Genomic DNA, 19014 nt, shown 5'->3' with positions numbered 1-19014 from the left:
TTTACTTTAATATTATAATGTAAATATATTCAAAAGCTGGACAGCTCAGCTAGAGAGCCATTTGTTGCATAATATGGGATGGGATGTGTTTTAGCACTAGTGACTGGAATTTATAGAGTCTGCAAGAAGCAGTGGGCAGGAGAGACCACCAGGGTGGGGCCGCGGTCACTATCTATAGGGTAAGGTGGCCGGGAGGGACAGGCGGGATGAGGCTTGGGTCACTATCTGTAGGGTAAGGTGCCCGGGAGGGACAGGCGGGATGAGGCTTGGGTCACTATCTGTAGGATGAGGTGCCCGGGAGGGACAGGCGGGATGAGGCTTGGGTCACTATCTGTAGGGTAAGGTGGCCGGGAGGGACAGGCGGGATGAGGCTTGGGTCACTATCTGTAGGGTAAGGTGGCCGGGAGGGACAGGCGGGATGAGGCTTCGGTCACTATCTGTAGGGTAAGGTGGCCGGGAGGGACAGGCGGGATGAGGCTTGGGTTACTATCTCTAGGGTAAGGTGGCCTGGAGGGACAGGCGAGGTGAGGCTAAGGTCACTATCTGTAGGGTAAGGTGCCTGGGATTCACAGGTGGGATGAGGCTTGGGTCACTATCTGTAGGGTAAGGTGGCCGGGAGGGACAGGCGGGATGAGGCTTGGGTCACTATCTGTAGGGTAAGGTGGCCGGGAGGGACAGGCGGGATGAGGCTTGGGTCACTATCTGTAGGGTAAGGTGGCCGGGAGGGACAGGCAGGATGAGGCTTGGGTCACTATCTGTAGGGTAAGGTGCCCGGGAGGGACAGGCGGGATGAGGCTTGGGTCACTATCTCTAGGGTAAGGTGGCCTGGAGGGACAGGCGGGGTGAGGCTAAGGTCACTATCTGTAGGGTAAGGTGCCTGGGATTCACAGGTGGGATGAGGCTTGGGTCACTATCTGTAGGGTAAGGTGGCTGGGAGGGACAGGCGGGATGAGGCTTGGGTCACTATCTGTAGGGTAAGGTGGCCGGGACGGACAGGCGGGATGAGGCTTGGGTCACTATCTGTAGGGTAAGGTGGCCGGGAGGGACAGGCGGGATTAGGCTTGGGTCACTATCTGTAGGGTAAGGTGGCCAGGAGGGACAGGCGGGATGAGGCTTGGGTCACTATCTGTAGGGTAAGGTGGCCGGGAGGGACAGGCGGGATGAGGCTTGGGTCACTATCTGTAGGGTAAGGTGGCCGGGAGGGACAGGCGGGATGAGGCTTCGGTCACTATCTGTAGGGTAAGGTGGCCGGGAGGGACAGGCGGGATGAGGCTTGGGTTACTATCTCTAGGGTAAGGTGGCCTGGAGGGACAGGCGAGGTGAGGCTAAGGTCACTATCTGTAGGGTAAGGTGCCTGGGATTCACAGGTGGGATGAGGCTTGGGTCACTATCTGTAGGGTAAGGTGGCCGGGACGGACAGGCGGGATGAGGCTTGGGTCACTATCTGTAGGGTAAGGTGGCCGGGAGGGACAGGCGGGATGAGGCTTGGGTCACTATCTGTAGGGTAAGGTGGCCGGGAGGGACAGGCAGGATGAGGCTTGGGTCACTATCTGTAGGGTAAGGTGCCCGGGAGGGACAGGCGGGATGAGGCTTGGGTCACTATCTCTAGGGTAAGGTGGCCTGGAGGGACAGGCGGGGTGAGGCTAAGGTCACTATCTGTAGGGTAAGGTGCCTGGGATTCACAGGTGGGATGAGGCTTGGGTCACTATCTGTAGGGTAAGGTGGCTGGGAGGGACAGGCGGGATGAGGCTTGGGTCACTATCTGTAGGGTAAGGTGGCCGGGACGGACAGGCGGGATGAGGCTTGGGTCACTATCTGTAGGGTAAGGTGGCCGGGAGGGACAGGCGGGATTAGGCTTGGGTCACTATCTGTAGGGTAAGGTGGCCAGGAGGGACAGGCGGGATGAGGCTTGGGTCACTATCTGTAGGGTGAGGTGGCCGGGAGGGACAGGCGGGATGAGGCTTGGGTCACTATCTGTAGGGTAAAGTGGCCGGGAGGGACAGGCGGGATGAGGCTTGGGTCACTATCTGTAGGGTGAGGTGCCCGGGAGGGACAGGCGGGATGAGGCTAAGGTCACTATCTGAAGGACAAGGTGCCTGGGATTCACAGGTGGGATGAGGCTTGGGTCACTATCTGTAGGGTAAGGTGGCCGGGAGAATCAGGCAGGGTGAGGCTAAGGTCACTATCTTTAGGGTAAGGTGCCTGGGATTCACAGGTGGGATGAGGCTTGGGTCACTATCTCTAGGGTAAGGTGGCTGGGAGGGACAGGTGGGATGAGGCTTGTGTCATTATCTGTAATGAGAGGGCTGCTTGGGATGTACAAGGAGTGTTCTGTTCTCTGTGTGATATATTATATAGGGGGCAAAGATCTCATATCTGAATTCCCTTTCCCCTCTGTTACATCAGCATTATCCCAAAATTACTGCAGAAGAGATGGATGCCAATCAAAACTAAGGCATGAACAGTGAAAGGTCAACATTCAAAGTGCATTCCTCGCTATTTAGCTGGATAAAATGGACTTAAGTGGCTAAGTAGCGGCCGCTGAGTATGTGCTCATGTTCAGCGGCCGCTGTTGAGCTATAGGATTCCCTTACACGCCTACAATTTACGCACAACAGAAGTGGGCATGCATTGGTTAGATCAGGGGTGGAGCGAGTTAGACGTAACTTAGACGCCCAACTATCGATAGTCAGAGTTAGGGGTACAAGTGTACGTCCAAGTTTAGATGCCTCTTAGAGCGGGTCTAAGGTCTGGTGAAGTGGATATATATATTCTTATATTCAGCAGCATTGCCCTGCTGCGGAATATACATCATAACTTAGTCAGATAAGTTATACCCGGCTAAGTTATTTAAACGGCCAGCTTTGAATATTGACCTTTGAGTTTCCAACTCAGTAAAACTACTAAATCCCTGCTCCTGGCTCCTCCTAAGCACGATTCATGCAATAGTGCAGGAAATAGAGGGTGGAACTTTGACTTGAGGCAGCTCTTCAGCAACCTGTTGTATGTCTCTTCTCACGGCACGCCGGCTCCTAGGAGGACCCCGTCGTAGGTCTCTTCTCACGGCACGCCGGCTGTTTCGAGGAACCCATCCTACGTCTCTTCTCACGGCACGCCGGCTCCTAGAAGGAACCCATTATACGTCTCTTCTCACGGCACGCCGGCTCCTAGAAGGAACCCGTCATAGGTCTCTTCTCACGGCACGTGGGCTGTTTGGAGGAACCCGTCCTACGTCTCTTCTCACGGCGCGCCGGCTGTTTGGAGGAACCCGTTGTGGGTCTCTTCTCACGGCACGCTGGCTGTTTGGAGGAACCCGTCGTATGTCTCTTCTCACGGCAAGCTGGCTGTTTGGAGGAACCCGTCCTGCGTCTCTTCTCACGGCAAGTGGGCTGTTTGGAGGAACCCATCATAGGTCTCTTCTCACGGCACGCCGGCTGTTTGGAGGAACCAGTCCTACGTCTCTTCTCACGGCACGTGGGCTGTTTGGAGGAACCCATCGTAGGTCTCTTCTCACGGCACACCGGCTGTTTGGAGGAACCCGTCCTACGTCTCTTCTCACGGCACGCCGGCTGTTTGGAGGAACCCGTCCTACGTCTCTTCTCATGGCACGTGGGCTGTTTGGAGGAACCCATCGTAGGTCTCTTCTCACGGCACACCGGCTGTTTGGAGGAACCCGTCCTACGTCTCTTCTCATGGCACGCCGGCTATTAGGAGGAACCCGTCCTACGTCTCTTCTCACGGCACGCCGGCTATTAGGAGGAACCCGTCCTACGTCTCTTCTCACGGCATGCCGGCTGTTTGGAGGAACCTGTCCTATGTCTCTTCTCACGGCACGCTGGCTATTTGGAGGAACCCGTCCTACGTCTCTTCTCACGGCACGCCGACTATTAGGAGGAACCCGTCCTACGTCTCTTTTCACTGCGCGCCAGCTATTAGGAGGAACCCGTCCTACGTCTCTTCTCACGGCACGTGGGCTGTTTGGAGGAACCCGTCGTAGGTCTCTTCTCATAGCACGTGGCTTGTTTGGAGGTTCATAGCAGCTTTTACAAAACCCATCACCGATTTCTCTGGAGAAAGGATTGCTTTTCCTATTTATCACTTCAGAGTCTGGCTATGCTGATCCTAATCTACAGACAAACAGTGGTTGGATGGCTGGGATCCATAATGCCACCGCCTCAGTACACAAGGCTAGGCCGAGCCCATGCTAGATGGCAATCCCCCATTACCAAGTCATCTTCTTTGTAGCGCATCTTGGAGGTGTGCCGCCGCATACTGTACACCGTCAGCAGCAGGTAGAGGAAGGCAAAAGAGGTGTGCAGCCACAGAAGGTTATTCCTGTCAAGCAAAGAGGAAAAATGCAAGTCAGGCCTGAGCAGTGTGAAAATCTTATGATAACGTAGGAAAAGAGGACAGAAAACTCAGCTGACTTCGAAACTGCTGGGATACTGGGTCAGAACAGAATCAGAAGGGAGTCTCCCATTAAACACTGGGCCAGTACTGGCTCAGAGGGAGGAGTGTCCCTAACACCATGCCGGGACACTGGGCCAGTGCTGGATCAGAGGGAGGAGTGTCCCTAACACCATGCCGGGACACTGGGTCAGTGCAGGATCAGAGGGAGGAGTGTCCCTAACACCATGCCGGGACACTGGGTCAGTGCTGGCTCAGAGGGAGGAGTGTCCCTAACACCATGCCGGGACACTGGGTCAGTGCTGGATCAGAGGGAGGAGCGTCCCTAACGCTGTGCCGGGACACTGGGTCAGTGCTGGCTCAGAGGGAGGAGTGTCCCTAACACCATGCCGGGACACTGGGTCAGTGCTGGATCAGGGGAGGAGCGTCCCTAACACCATGCCGGGACACTGGGTCAGTGCTGGATCAGAGGGAAGAGCGTCCCTAACACCATGCCGGGACACTGGGTCAGTGCTGGATCAGAGGGAGGAGCGTCCCTAACACCATGCCGGGACACTGGGTCAGTGCTGGATCAGAGGGAGGAGTGTCCCTAACACCATGCCGGGACACTGGGTCAGTACTGGATCAGAGGGAGGAGTGTCCCTAACACCATGCCGGGACACTGGGTCAGTACTGGATCAGAGGGAGGAGTGTCCCTAACACCATGCCGGGACACTGGGTCAGTGCTGGATCAGAGGGAGGAGTGTCCCTAACACCATGCCGGGACACTGGGTCAGTGCTGGATCAGAGGGAGGAGTGTCCCTAACACCATGCCGGGACACTGGGTCAGTGCTGGATCAGAGGAAGGAGTGTCCCTAACACCATGCCGGGACACTGGGTCAGTGCTGGATCAGAGGGAGGAGTGTCCCTAACACCATGCCGGGACACTGGGTCAGTACTGGATCAGAGGGAGGAGTGTCCCTAACACCACGCCGGGACACTGGGTCAGTGCTGGATCAGAGGAAGGAGTGTCCCTAACACCAGGCTGGGACACTGGGTCAGTGCTGGATCAGAGGGAGGAGTGTCCCTAACACCATGCGGGGACACTGGGTCAGTGCTGGATCAGAGGGAGGAGCGTCCCTAACACCATGCGGGGACACTGGGTCAGTGCTGGATCAGAGGGAGGAGCGTCCCTAACACCATGCCGGGACACTGGGTCAGTGCTGGATCAGAGGGAGGAGCGTCCCTAACACCATGCCGGGACACTGGGTCAGTGCTGGATCAGAGGGAGGAGTGTCCCTAACACCATGTGGGACACTGGGTCAGTGCTGGATCAGAGGGAGGAGTGTCCCTAACACCATGCCGGGACACTGGATCAGTGCTGGATCAGAGGGAGGAGTGTCCCTAACACCGTGCCGGGACACTGGGTCAGTGCTGGATCAGAGGGAGGAGTGTCCCTAACACCATGCCGGGACACTGGGTCAATGATGGATCAGAGGGAGGAGTGTCCCTAACACCATGCCGGGACACTGGGTCAATGATGGATCAGAGGGAGGAGTGTCTCTAACACCATGCCGGGACACTGGGTCAGTGCTGGATGAGAGGGAAGAGTGCCCCTAACACCAGGCTGGGACACTGGGTCAGTGCTGGATGAGAGGGAAGAGTGCCCCTAACACCAGGCTGGGACACTGGGTCAGTGCTGGATCAGAGGGAGGAGCGTCCCTAACACCATGCGGGACACTGGGTCAGTGCTGGATCAGAGGGAGGAGCGTCCCTAACACCATGCTGGGTCACTGGGTCAGTGCTGGCTCAGAGTATAGAGTGTCCCCTAACACCATGCCGGGACACTGGGTCAGTGCTGGATCAGAGGGAGGAGCGTCCCTAACACCATGCCGGGATACTGGGTCAGTGCTGGATCAGAGGGAGGAGTGTCCCTAACACCATGCCGGGACACTGGGTCAGTGCTGGATCAGAGGGAGGAGTGTCCCTAACACCATGCCGGGACACTGGGTCAGTGCTGGATCAGAGGGAGGAGCGTCCCTAACACCATGCCGGGACACTGGGTCAGTGCTGGATCAGAGGGAGGAGTGTCCCTAACACCATGCCGGGACACTGGGTCAGTGCTGGATCAGAGGGAGGAGCGTCCCTAACACCATGCCGGGACACTGGGTCAGTGCTGGATCAGAGGGAGGAGCGTCCCTAACACCATGCCGGGACACTGGGTCAGTGCTGGATCAGAGGGAGGAGCGTCCCTAACACCATGCCGGGACACTGGGTCAGTGCTGGATCAGAGGGAGGAGCGTCCCTAACACCATGCCGGGACACTGGGTCAGTACTGGATCAGAGGGAGGAGCGTCCCTAACACCATGCCGGGATACTGGGTCAGTGCTGGATCAGAGGGAGGAGCGTCCCTAACACCATGCCGGGACACTGGGTCAGTGCTGGATCAGAGGGAGGAGTGTCCCTAACACCATGCCGGGACACTGGGTCAGTGCTGGATCAGAGGGAGGAGCGTCCCTAACACCATGCCGGGACACTGGGTCAGTGCTGGATCAGAGGGAGGAGCGTCCCTAACACCATGCCGGGACACTGGGTCAGTGCTGGATCAGAGGGAGGAGCGTCCCTAACACCATGCCGGGACACTGGGTCAGTGCTGGATCAGAGGGAGGAGCGTCCCTAACACCATGCCGGGACACTGGGTCAGTGCTGGATCAGAGGGAGGAGCGTCCCTAACACCATGCCGGGACACTGGGTCAGTGCTGGATCAGAGGGAGGAGCGTCCCTAACACCGTGCCGGGACACTGGGTCAGTGCTGGATCAGAGGGAGGAGCGTCCCTAACACCGTGCCGGGACACTGGGTCAGTGCTGGATCAGAGGGAGGAGCGTCCCTAACGCCGTGCCGGGACACTGGGTCAGTGCTGGATCAGAGGGAGGAGCGTCCCTAACACCGTGCCGGGACACTGGGTCAGTGCTGGATCAGAGGGAGGAGCGTCCCTAACACCGTGCCGGGACACTGGGTCAGTGCTGGATCAGAGGGAGGAGCGTCCCTAACACCATGCGGGGACACTGGGTCAGTGCTGGATCAGAGGGAGGAGTGTCCCTAACACCATGCGGGGACACTGGGTCAGTGCTGGATCAGAGGGAGGAGTGTCCCTAACACCATGCGGGGACACTGGGTCAGTGCTGGATCAGAGGGAGGAGTGTCCCTAACACCATGCCGGGACACTGGGTCAGTGCTGGATCAGAGGGAGGAGTGTCCCTAACACCATGCCGGGACCCTGGGTAAGTGCTGGATCAGAGGGAGGAGTGTCCCTAACACCATGCCGGGACACTGGGTCAGTGCTGGCTCTCTTTGCTTTGTACTTACCCAGAATTCAGGTTAGCAATGGTTGTTCTTCCAAAGCTTAATGGATTATTTTCTAGAGAGAAAAAAAGAACCGCAGGTCAGTCACTACGTAAAAGAGGTGCAGGTCAGTCGCTACGTAAAAGAGGGGCAGGTCAGTCGCTACGTAAAAGAGGGGCAGGTCACTCGCTACGTAAAAGAGCCGCAGGTCAGTCGCTACGTAAAAGAACCGCAGGTCAGTCGCTACGTAAAAGAACCGCAGGTCAGTCGCTACGTAAAAGAGGGGCAGGTCAGTCGCTACGTAAAAGAGGGGCAGGTCAGTCGCTACGTAAAAGAGGGGCAGGTCAGTCGCTACGTAAAAGAACCGCAGGTCACTCACTACGTAAAAGAGGGGCAGGTCAGTCGCTACGTAAAAGAGGGGCAGGTCAGTCGCTACGTAAAAGAACCGCAGGTCACTCGCTACGTAAAAGAGGGGCAGGTCAGTCGCTACGTAAAAGAGGGGCAGGTCACTCACTACGTAAAAGAGGGGCAGGTCAGTCACTACGTAAAAGAACCGGTCAGTCGCTACGTAAAAGAGGGGCAGGTCAGTCACTACGTAAAAGAGGGGCAGGTCAGTCGCTACGTAAAAGAACCGCAGGTCAGTCACTACGTAAAAGAGCCGCAGGTCAGTCACTACGTAAAAGAGGGGCAGGTCAGTCACTACGTAAAAGAGGGGCAGGTCAGTCGCTACGTAAAAGAGGGGCAGGTCAGTCACTACGTAAAAGAGAGGCAGGTCAGTCACTACGTAAAAGAGGGGCAGGTCAGTCGCTACGTAAAAGAGCCGCAGGTCAGTCGCTACGTAAAAGAGGGGCAGGTCAGTCGCTACGTAAAAGAGGGGCAGGTCAGTCGCTACGTAAAAGAACCGCAGGTCACTCGCTACGTAAAAGAGGGGCAGGTCAGTCACTACGTAAAAGAGGGGCAGGTCACTCACTACGTAAAAGAGGGGCAGGTCAGTCGCTACGTAAAAGAGGGGCAGGTCACTCACTACGTAAAAGAGGGGCAGGTCAGTCACTACGTAAAAGAACCGCAGGTCACTCACTACGTAAAAGAGCCGCAGGTCAGTCACTACGTAAAAGAACCGCAGGTCAGTCACTACGTAAAAGAGGGGCAGGTCAGTCACTACGTAAAAGAACCGCAGGTCAGTCACTACGTAAAAGAGCCGCAGGTCAGTCACTACGTAAAAGAGGGGCAGGTCAGTCACTACGTAAAAGAACCGCAGGTCAGTCACTACGTAAAAGAGCCGCAGGTCAGTCACTACGTAAAAGAACCGCAGGTCACTCACTACGTAAAAGAGCCGCAGGTCAGTCACTACGTAAAAGAGGGGCAGGTCAGTCACTACGTAAAAGAACCGCAGGTCACTCACTACGTAAAAGAGCCGCAGGTCAGTCACTACGTAAAAGAGGGGCAGGTCAGTCGCTACGTAAAAGAGGGGCAGGTCAGTCGCTACGTAAAAGAACCGCAGGTCAGTCGCTACATAAAAGAGGGGCAGGTCAGTCGCTACGTAAAAGAGGGGCAGGTCAGTCGCTACGTAAAAGAGGGGCAGGTCAGTCGCTACGTAAAAGAACCGCAGGTCAGTCACTACGTAAAAGAGCCGCAGGTCACTCACTACGTAAAAGAGGGGCAGGTCAGTCACTACGTAAAAGAACCGCAGGTCAGTCACTACGTAAAAGAGGGGCAGGTCAGTCACTACGTAAAAGAGCCGCAGGTCACTCACTACGTAAAAGAGGGGCAGGTCAGTCGCTACGTAAAAGAGGGGCAGGTCAGTCGCTACGTAAAAGAGGGGCAGGTCACTCGCTACGTAAAAGAACCGCAGGTCACTCACTACGTAAAAGAGCCGCAGGTCACTCACTACGTAAAAGAGCCGCAGGTCAGTCACTACGTAAAAGAACCGCAGGTCAGTCGCTACGTAAAAGAACCGCAGGTCAGTCGCTACGTAAAAGAGGGGCAGGTCAGTCGCTACGTAAAAGAACCGCAGGTCAGTCACTACGTAAAAGAGCCGCAGGTCACTCACTACGTAAAAGAGGGGCAGGTCAGTCGCTACGTAAAAGAGGGGCAGGTCAGTCGCTACGTAAAAGAGGGGCAGGTCACTCGCTACGTAAAAGAGCCGCAGGTCAGTCACTACGTAAAAGAGCCGCAGGTCAGTCGCTACGTAAAAGAGCCGCAGGTCAGTTGCTACGTAAAAGAGGGGCAGGTCAGTCACTACGTAAAAGAACCGCAGGTCACTCACTACGTAAAAGAGCCGCAGGTCAGTCACTACGTAAAAGAACCGCAGGTCAGTCACTACGTAAAAGAGGGGCAGGTCAGTCACTACGTAAAAGAACCGCAGATCACTCACTACGTAAAAGAGCCGCAGGTCAGTCACTTTGTAAAAGAACCGCAGGTCAGTCGCTACGTAAAAGAGGGGCAGGTCAGTCGCTACGTAAAAGAGGGGCAGGTCAGTCGCTACGTAAAAGAGGGGCAGGTCACTCACTACTTATTTATTTAGGGATTTTTATATGCCGCGGCACGTTCCAAACATCACCTCGGTTTACAATGAACCATAATCTAGCAACAGGCTTTACAATCAATTTAGAAAGAACAAGCATATATCAATGAGGTCAATGAACATAGCAATAAATCAACATATAGTACAATTGAATCCAGCCTAATCTCCTGGGAGAAACTATGTATAATTAGGTACATTCAAGCAAATGCAGTAAGAGGAGAAAGGATTGGGGTAAGAAGTGTATGAAAGTACATTATGTCTTCAAATGATTTTTACCAGAGAGATGTGACCTTAGAGTTAAAGTGTGTGAAGGAGAGGGGAAGGAGAGGACGGCAGTTTGAAGAGTAGGAGGTCATTATGTATAGGCTTGTCTGAAAAGCCAAGTTTTTAAGTTTTGTTTGACTTTCTTATGACAGGGCTCCAGGCGCAGGTCTGTGGGCATTTTGTTCCAGAAGTTGGTTCCTGCTATGGTAAAAGGAAAATTAGTTTCTTACCTGATAATTTTCGTTGCTGTAGTACCAAGGATCAGTCCAGACACCTGGGTTGTGACTCCGCACCAGCAGATGGAGACAGAGCAAAACTTGTCGGGCATCCCTACATATAGTAAGGTGCCACCCACAGCTTGTCAGTCGTACGTAATGTCAAAGCACAACATTGAACTTCAACTAACTAACTAGATGGCCCGAAACCCCAGGCCAAATCCACAGAACCCCCGGCTGGATCAGAACTACCAGAACCAGAGGCCTCAACAACGTACAAGAAAACAAACATAGGACGTCAGCATAGCTGATGGCAGCATAGTTCAAGAGCTCCCCAGCTACCCGACGAAAAACTTCATTTTAATCACACTAATTGCTCTTGCCCGGCTTTTATTTTGGTAAAATTGCAGAGCGATAAGGGTATAGAGATGGCTGGGAAAAAAAAAGTGTTGGACTTTAAACGTTTCTCCTACCGCGGAGCGTCTGACCAGGAGAGGCCTGACGCGGAGCAGATCTCCGAGATGGAGTTAGAGGCGGAGCAGACTGTTTCGGATGATGAATTCAATGTTACCGCGGAGGAGGCCCCGACGAGGTCTGACTTCAGGAATTGGTTTTGTGCTCTGAGAAAAGATCTGAAGGGCTATAAGCAAGAAGTTCGCGAAATGCTGGCTGAATATAGAGAAGATTTAAACCAGTTGGGTAATAGAGTGGATGAACTGGATAACAGTTTGGAGCACCAAATGGAGATTTCGAAAGCCGTCCAAGAGGCTCAGAATGATCTGCAGGACGAAACTCAGCTCATGAAATCTAAATTGGCTGACCTAGAAAATAGATCTAGGAGGAGTAACCTCCGCTTTCGGGGGATTCATGAAACGGAGGCAAATAAGGACTGCGGTGCGGTGGTAAGCAGATTTTGCCAGTTTTTGCTGTCTGAGTCGGAAGATGCCGCCACTTATGTACCGCCAATTATAAAAATAGAACGGTCGCACAGGGCGATGAGGAGCGCGGGTCCGCATGTACCTCATGACATCGTTACCTGCTTTCACGACTATACGGTGAAGGAGAGGATTGCTAATAAGGCTCGGAAACAGAATCGATGGACCTGGGAAGGGCAGGAGGTTTCAGTTTACGCCGATCTTTCTCAGGCGACCCTGCAGAACCGCCTGGAGCTGCGAGAATTAACGTCCCTCTTGCGGAAAGAAAACATCAAATATAGATGGCTTCACCCATTTGGACTTACCTTTCAGTGGGAGGGCAAGGCCATGCAGATAAAATCCATCCACGAGGCAGCGGCCATTTTGAAAAGTAGGGGCCTCACAACACCGATGCCGCTCAAGCAAGGAAAGTTGATATCATCACCTTCGCACTCCAGATGGCAACGGGTGGGGTCCCGTGGCAATCGCCTGAAGAGGAGTTCCGATGTTAACCTGCAAGCGGCGAACGCAACTTGAGGGAACATGCCCGGGATTCTAGGTCCCTGGGGCTGCGCAAGCTTTCTGATCCGGGTATTTGTTTCCATAAGAGATGCGAACCGTTCAGTTAACGTTCCATCTAGTTGCATAACAAATATACTGTATGCCAATTTGTTTAAGCAATTATGTTTGAGCAAGTTATATTTTTACTTTCTGTAATCAATATTTGCCTGTGTGAGGTGTATTATCTATATCATAGGGTGGGGGAGGGGTAGGACAGTGCTTTATCTTCCTCCAGTGCACTTGGAGTTCAGATCTGCAAGGAGGAGGTAGCAGATCATACGGGTGGGGAGGGGAGGGGACAGGGATAAAATTGGTATGGTGGTTGAGTGGTATCGAGGGTGGGGCATGCAGTACAATGGTTTTGGGACTTATTGCTGTTTTGTATGTTTCAGCTGGAGCAGGGTGCGCATGTGGGCATATTCTCATCAATTCATGGATATTTGGGGGTGGGGAAATCACATTTTTCATGTTATTATGGCTACTATACGATTTGGTTCCATTAATGTGAAGGGATTGGGTACTCCCTTCAAGAGGAGACTGCTCTTTAAGGAACTGAGTCATCAAAAATTAGATATTGTGTTTTTACAAGAAACGCACATGAAGGCTAGATATGAACACTTAATGATATCAAGGGCCTACGCCAAGCAATACTTTTCACCGAGAGCCAAGGGAACTAAATATACTGGTGTGGGGATTCTTTTTGCCTCTCACTTTGTTTTTGAATGTCAAAAGCTTATTCGAGACCCCGCAGGCAGATACTTACTGATGGTGATTCTAGTGGATGGGCAGGCCTATACTCTGCTTAATGTGTATGCACCCAATTCTGAGCAGGGCGCTTTCCTGGTGAATTTATCCAAGACTCTCATGATGCATTGTAGCGGAAAACTAATAATGGGGGGGGACTTTAATCTAGCGAGGAATCCTCAGTTGGATGCCTCTAAGGGGCATGTTTCGGCATCCCGATCACATAGACTTCGATTGAAGGAATTTATGGAAACGTGGCACCTAGTGGATGTGTGGAGGGTACGGTACCCGCAATCCAGAGCATACACTTTCTACTCGCCAGTACATAAATCCCAATCTCGTATAGATTATTTTTTAATTGATCAAAGCTTGTTCAATTTTACACATAATGCAGATATAACTACTATTGCATGGACGGATCATGCAGTGCCCAGCTTTGACATAATTCTGTCCTCCTATGATAAGGGACTTAAGTTTTGGCGATTGAATGACTCTCTGCTGTCAGACACGGCTTATGTAGCGACGGTTAATGATCATATCAAGGATTTCTTCACCAGAAATGATATTGGAGAGCAGTCTCCGTCTATAGTATGGGAGGCGTTCAAGCGTATATAAGGGGGCTTTTTATATCTTGGGGTTCCTATGTAAAGAAAAAATGTACCAAGCGGGCCCGGGAGCTGAGAGCTCTGATTGACGAGCTTGGGCGTCGTCATCAAGTTACCGGCAGCGCCAAAACATTGCTTACACTAAATAAGGCTAGGGAGGACCTGCTAAGATTAGAATCCATGAATATGGCCCATTGGATGCAGCTGACACGGCAGTCATACTTTGAGGGGGGAAACAGGGCTGGGAAGTTGCTGGCCAATAAATTAAAAAAATTACAATACCAAACCACGATATCTAAGATAAAGGGTGTGGGAGAGATCATGTTAACGGCAAATACTGATATTCGCAATCGGTTTTTAGATTTTTATGCGCAGCTTTATAGTTCCAATCACAGTATCAGAGAATCCCACATAGAGAAGTATCTTGGCTCTGTTGCCTTACCCAGGCTGACGGAGACTGCGAGTGCAGAACTGGATGCAGAGATATCCACACCGGAAATTTTAGCCACCATACAGACCTTAAAGGTGGGGAAGTCGCCGGGTCCGGATGGACTTACTGCAAAATTTTACAAACAATTTGGCCCGTACATAGTAGCTCACTTACAGAAAGTGTATAATAGTTTGCGAATCGGAGGAACTTTGGCGGGAGAAGCTAACCTGGCGGGAATTACCATCCTGCCTAAACCTGGTAGAGACCCTACCTTATGTGGCTCTTACCGCCCCATATCTCTTATTAATTTGGATTTAAAAATATTGGCCAAAATCCTTGCTGGGCGTATAAATAGACATATAACTCAGCTGATTCATCAGGATCAGGCAGGATTTATACCTGGCCGGCAGGCTGGAGATAATATCCGCAAACTGCTCAATTTAATCTGGCTTGCCCACTCAACTAAAGAAGAATCTCTCTTTCTATCAATTGATGCCGAAAAGGCGTTCGATATGGTGCATTGGCCATTTTTGTTTGGGGTATTGGAGAAGATGGGTTTTGGGGACTATTTTTGTACCTGGTTGCGACAATTGTATGATAACCCGAAAGCGTGCTTAAAAATTAACGGGGGATACTCTAAGTCTTTTATAGTGGAAAGGGGGACGAGGCAGGGGTGCCCGCTGTCGCCCACGCTATTTGCCCTGTTCTTAGAGCCATTGGCAATCAACATTCGGAATAATGGCAATGTGAAGGGCTTTCGGGTGGGACAGGATTCATATAAGATGTGTCTCTTTGCGGACGATATAATGTTCACGATTCAAGACACGGATGTCTCCCTCACGGGTATAGAATCCGAGATTCAGCAGTTTAGCGACGCTTCCGGTTTTAAAGTCAACTGGGAGAAATCGGAGATTCTCAATATCACGTGTTCCCCTGATACAGTGACTAATTTACGTAACAGGCATCCCTTTAAGTGGGCGGCCCATAAAATCAAGTACCTGGGTATTTATATATCCAAGAGCCTGGGTGAGTTATTCTCTTTGAACTTCACCCCTCTAACTTCTCGAATATTTCGAGATCTAGACATTTGGTCTGGGTTGCCCCTTTCGTGGTTGGGGCGTATCGCTACTATCAAGATGAATGTGCTTCCTAAATTTTTGTATTTATTTCAGTCTCTCCCAATATCCATTTCTCCCAAACATATCCAGAGATGGCAAAGGCGAATTTTTAGCTTCATCTGGAAACGCAGACCCCCTAGGGTAAGACGAGCGGTACTTTATCTGCCCAAATCGGAAGGGGGTTTGGGAGTACCAAATCTGCATTGGTACCTGGCGGCTGCACACTTGCGGCCCCTGGTAGTATGGCATGACCTCAGGGAGCCTAAGCATTGGGCTCTAATTGAACAATCATTTCTACCTAATATGCCACTCAGTGCTCTTCCATGGCAACCCAGAAAAACCTGGAGAGACTGTGTACACATGTTACCCACTACGCGCTTGACGTTACATTGTTGGGACAGATGGAAGATGAAATTTACAGGGAACAAAGTGTATTGTCACTTAACCCATCTGTTTCATAATAGGGACTTCTTACCAAGTAATGAGACAAGGTCTTTCGAAACATGGAAAGAGAAAGGTCTCTACCGATTGGAGCATATTTGGAGGGAGGATACATTTATTCCCTTTCAGGTATTATGCCAGGAGGGCGGACTGCAGGGAAGGGACCTAATGGCCTATAACCAGGTTACCCACTTTCTTAGAAGTTTGCGGGTACAGGGATACATGGCACGGGGAAAATCTCTTTTTGAAGGGTACTGTTCCAATCCGGTGTTACATGGCAAATTAATCACCAAATTATACAAATTATTGAATACCCCTTTGGTTACGATACCCCCATACAAAAAGCAGTGGGAAAAGGATCTTCAACGAGAGTTGGACCCAGATACGTGGGCCGATATTTACCTGCATATTAGCAAAGCATCAGTCTCTTCGACAATTGTCGAAAATGGGTATAAGATGCTGTACCGTTGGTATTATACTCCGGAGCGTTTATATAAGATGGCAATTTTAGACTCATCGCATTGTTGGCGAGGGTGTGGGGAACTGGGTTCCTTTATACATATGTGGTGGTCTGGTAAATGTATATCCCCATTATGGTCTGCCATTCAAACAATACTTTCACAAATTCTGACTGTTGATGTGACCATAAGTATGAGTTATGCATTACTCCACAATACTGAAGGAGATGCAGATCAGCTGATACATCCTATCTGCGCACAAATGTGTATTGCCACTCGGTTGGAAATTGCTCGCATGTGGAAATCAGTTTCGGGACCCTCAACTGTGGATATCTTGAGGAGGTTGGATACAGTGTGTACTATGAATAAACTTACTGCTGCTAAGCGCCACAGGTTGCAGGGCTTTTATAAAACGTGGGATGTTTATCTGCAATGGAGAGCGGCAGCCAAGGACGAGACTGGACATGGATAGACGTTTCAGGGTTGGATTGCACACTCAGCCCCAATAGTGGATTTGCATTTAGCTCTTCCAGCTTGCCTGGTAAAAGGGAACTTTCTGATATTGTTCTTCTACAACCACAGCCGCGATTCCCATTTCCATTTGAGCGATGAACTGAGGAATTGTTGCTTCCTGTTGTACCACCACTCACTTGTGATAAACAATTTGTACTATTTATGATGATGATCACCATGCCGTAGGGGGGAGGGGGGATGGGGGAGGGATGATAATAAGGGATACACTGGTGAGGACATGTTGTTTAGTTGTATGACCTGTATATCTTGTATGGTTATGTCGTTACCAATAAAAATTATAAATTAAAAAAAAAGAAAACAAACAGAGTGCCAACCGAGCGGACTCTCTTCTGCAGAACTCCCAACCAAACAGACTATACGGGCGGGATCCTGGACTGATCCTTGGTACTACAGGAACGAAAATTATCAGGTAAGAAACTAATTTTCCTTTCCCTGTACGTACCAGGATCAGTCCAGACACCTGGGATGTACCAGAGCTGAATTACCGAGGGTGGGCACTAGAGAGTCCCGCTCGCAGAACTCTCTCTCCGAGACCCCCTGAATCCAGGCCATGAACATCCAACCGGTAGTGTCTAGCAAAAGTATGCAGGGACTTCCAAGTCGCTGCTCTGCAAATCTCTTGTGGCGACACGTGGGAAGATTCCGCCCACGATGCAGCTTGTGCTCGCGTCGAGTGAGCCCGAAGACCCGCAGGAACAGACTTCCCCTTCAGAATGTATGCTGAAGCAATGGCCTCCTTGAGCCAGCGTGCAATCGTGGCACGGGAAGCTGCCCCACCACGTTTTGGCCCCGAGCACAAAACGAATAGATGATCCGAAACCCGAAAAGCATTTGTGACTTCCAGATAACGGAGCAGCACTCTGCGGACATCTAGCTTCTTCAACAGTCTAGCCTCAGGATCAGACTGCTCCCCTTCCGGAAAAGCGGGCAGCTCAACCGTCTGGTTCAAATGAAAAGCTGAAACCACCTTAGGAAGGAAGGAGGGAACCGTCCTTAACGAGACGCCTGCCGCAGAAAAGCGCAAGAAAGGCTCCCTACAAGACAACGCCTGCAGTTCGGAAACACGCCGTGCCGACGCAATTGCCACAAGAAACACCGTCTTGAGAGTAAGATCCTTAAGCGTCGCCCGTCTCAGAGGCTCAAAAGGGGATGAACACAGAGCGGAAAGAACCCAATTCAGATTCCAAGAAGGACATGGCGAACGCAAAGGCGGCCGCAAATGTTTGGCTCCCCGAAGAAAACGCGCCACATCTGGGTGCTGCGCCAAGGACCTTCCGCGCACCTTACCTCTGAGGCACCCCAGCGCCGCCACCTGGACCTTAAGAGTACTGCAAGACAGCCCCTTTGCAAGTCCAGACTGAAGAAACGCAAGAACATCCGGTACGGAGGGCCGCACAGGATCCAGCTCCCGAGCTCTACACCAGTCCTCAAACACTGTCCACACCCGAACGTAGGCAAAGGACGTGGACCGCTTTCTAGAACTCAGCAATGTGGCTACCACCGCATCCGAATATCCTTTATCCTTCAAGCGTTTCCTCTCAAAAGCCAGGCCGCGAGACAGAAGTGATCCGCGTCCTCCAAACAGACGGGCCCTTGCCGCAGGAGCGCCGCTTCCCCGCGGAACCGGAGAGGAGGTTCCCGTGCCAACTGGAGGAGGTCCGCGAACCACGGACGCCGTGGCCATTCGGGCGCTATCAAGACCACCTCTGCGGGATGCATCTCTATGCGCCGAAGAATCTTGCCTATCAGAGGCCAAGGAGGAAACACATACAGCAGAACGTTTGTGGGCCAGGGGAGGACCAGAGCATCCACCCCTTCGGCCCCCCATTCTCTTCTTTGACTGAAGAACCGCGGGGCTTTGGCGTTCTGAGCGGTGGCCATCAGATCCATGTGTGGCGTTCCCCACCGCTCGCAGAGGAGGTGGTAAGCTCCCTCCGACAGCTCCCATTCCCCGGGATCCAAGCGATGTCGGCTGAGAAAATCCGCTTGGACATTGTCTACGCCGGCGATGTGGGAAGCCGCGATGCTGCTTAGATGTCTTTCCGCCCAGTGCATCAGTTGCCGCGTCTGCTCCGCGACAGCCCGGCTCCTCGTTCCTCCCTGGCGATTGATGTACGCCACTGTGGTCGCATTGTCCGACAACACTCGGACCGCTTTCCCCCGAACCAAAGGGAGAAAGGACTGCAGCGCCAACAAGACCGCTCTGGTCTCCAAGCAATTGATGGACCACTGTGACTGAGCCGTGGACCACTGTCCCTGCACCGAGCGGCCCATGCACACCGCCCCCCAGCCGGATAAGCTGGCATCCGTAGTGACTACTGTCCAGGTGGGCATGAGCAGAGACACTCCGCAGGTCAGATTGCTTGAGCTGAGCCACCATTGTAGACTGGATCTCGCAGGATCCGTGAGTGGAAGTGGCATGTGAAAATCCCCCGACACTGGTCGCCAGCGGGAGAGCAATGCGGATTGCAATGGCC

At 52.3% G+C, this 19014-nt stretch overlaps 1 protein-coding gene across 6 annotated transcripts in view; it reads right to left on the bottom strand.

Moving 5' to 3' along the window:
- TMEM63B (transmembrane protein 63B) overlaps window positions 1-19014 on the bottom strand; it is a 298942-nt gene that overhangs the window by 109600 nt on the left and 170328 nt on the right. For all 6 annotated transcript variants that reach the window (XM_029592874.1, XM_029592872.1, XM_029592869.1 and 3 more), the window contains 2 exons: window positions 7754-7805; window positions 4227-4335 (listed from right to left, as the gene is read on the bottom strand). In XM_029592874.1, the coding sequence (XP_029448734.1) occupies window positions 4227-4335; window positions 7754-7805 (161 nt within the window). The remainder of the gene's footprint in view (window positions 1-4226; window positions 4336-7753; window positions 7806-19014) is intronic.

This window comes from Rhinatrema bivittatum, chromosome 3 (genome assembly GCF_901001135.1).
Source record: "Rhinatrema bivittatum chromosome 3, aRhiBiv1.1, whole genome shotgun sequence".
NCBI classification, from domain to species: domain Eukaryota; kingdom Metazoa; phylum Chordata; class Amphibia; order Gymnophiona; family Rhinatrematidae; genus Rhinatrema; species Rhinatrema bivittatum.
This window is presented reverse-complemented; position numbering and strand designations above follow the sequence as displayed.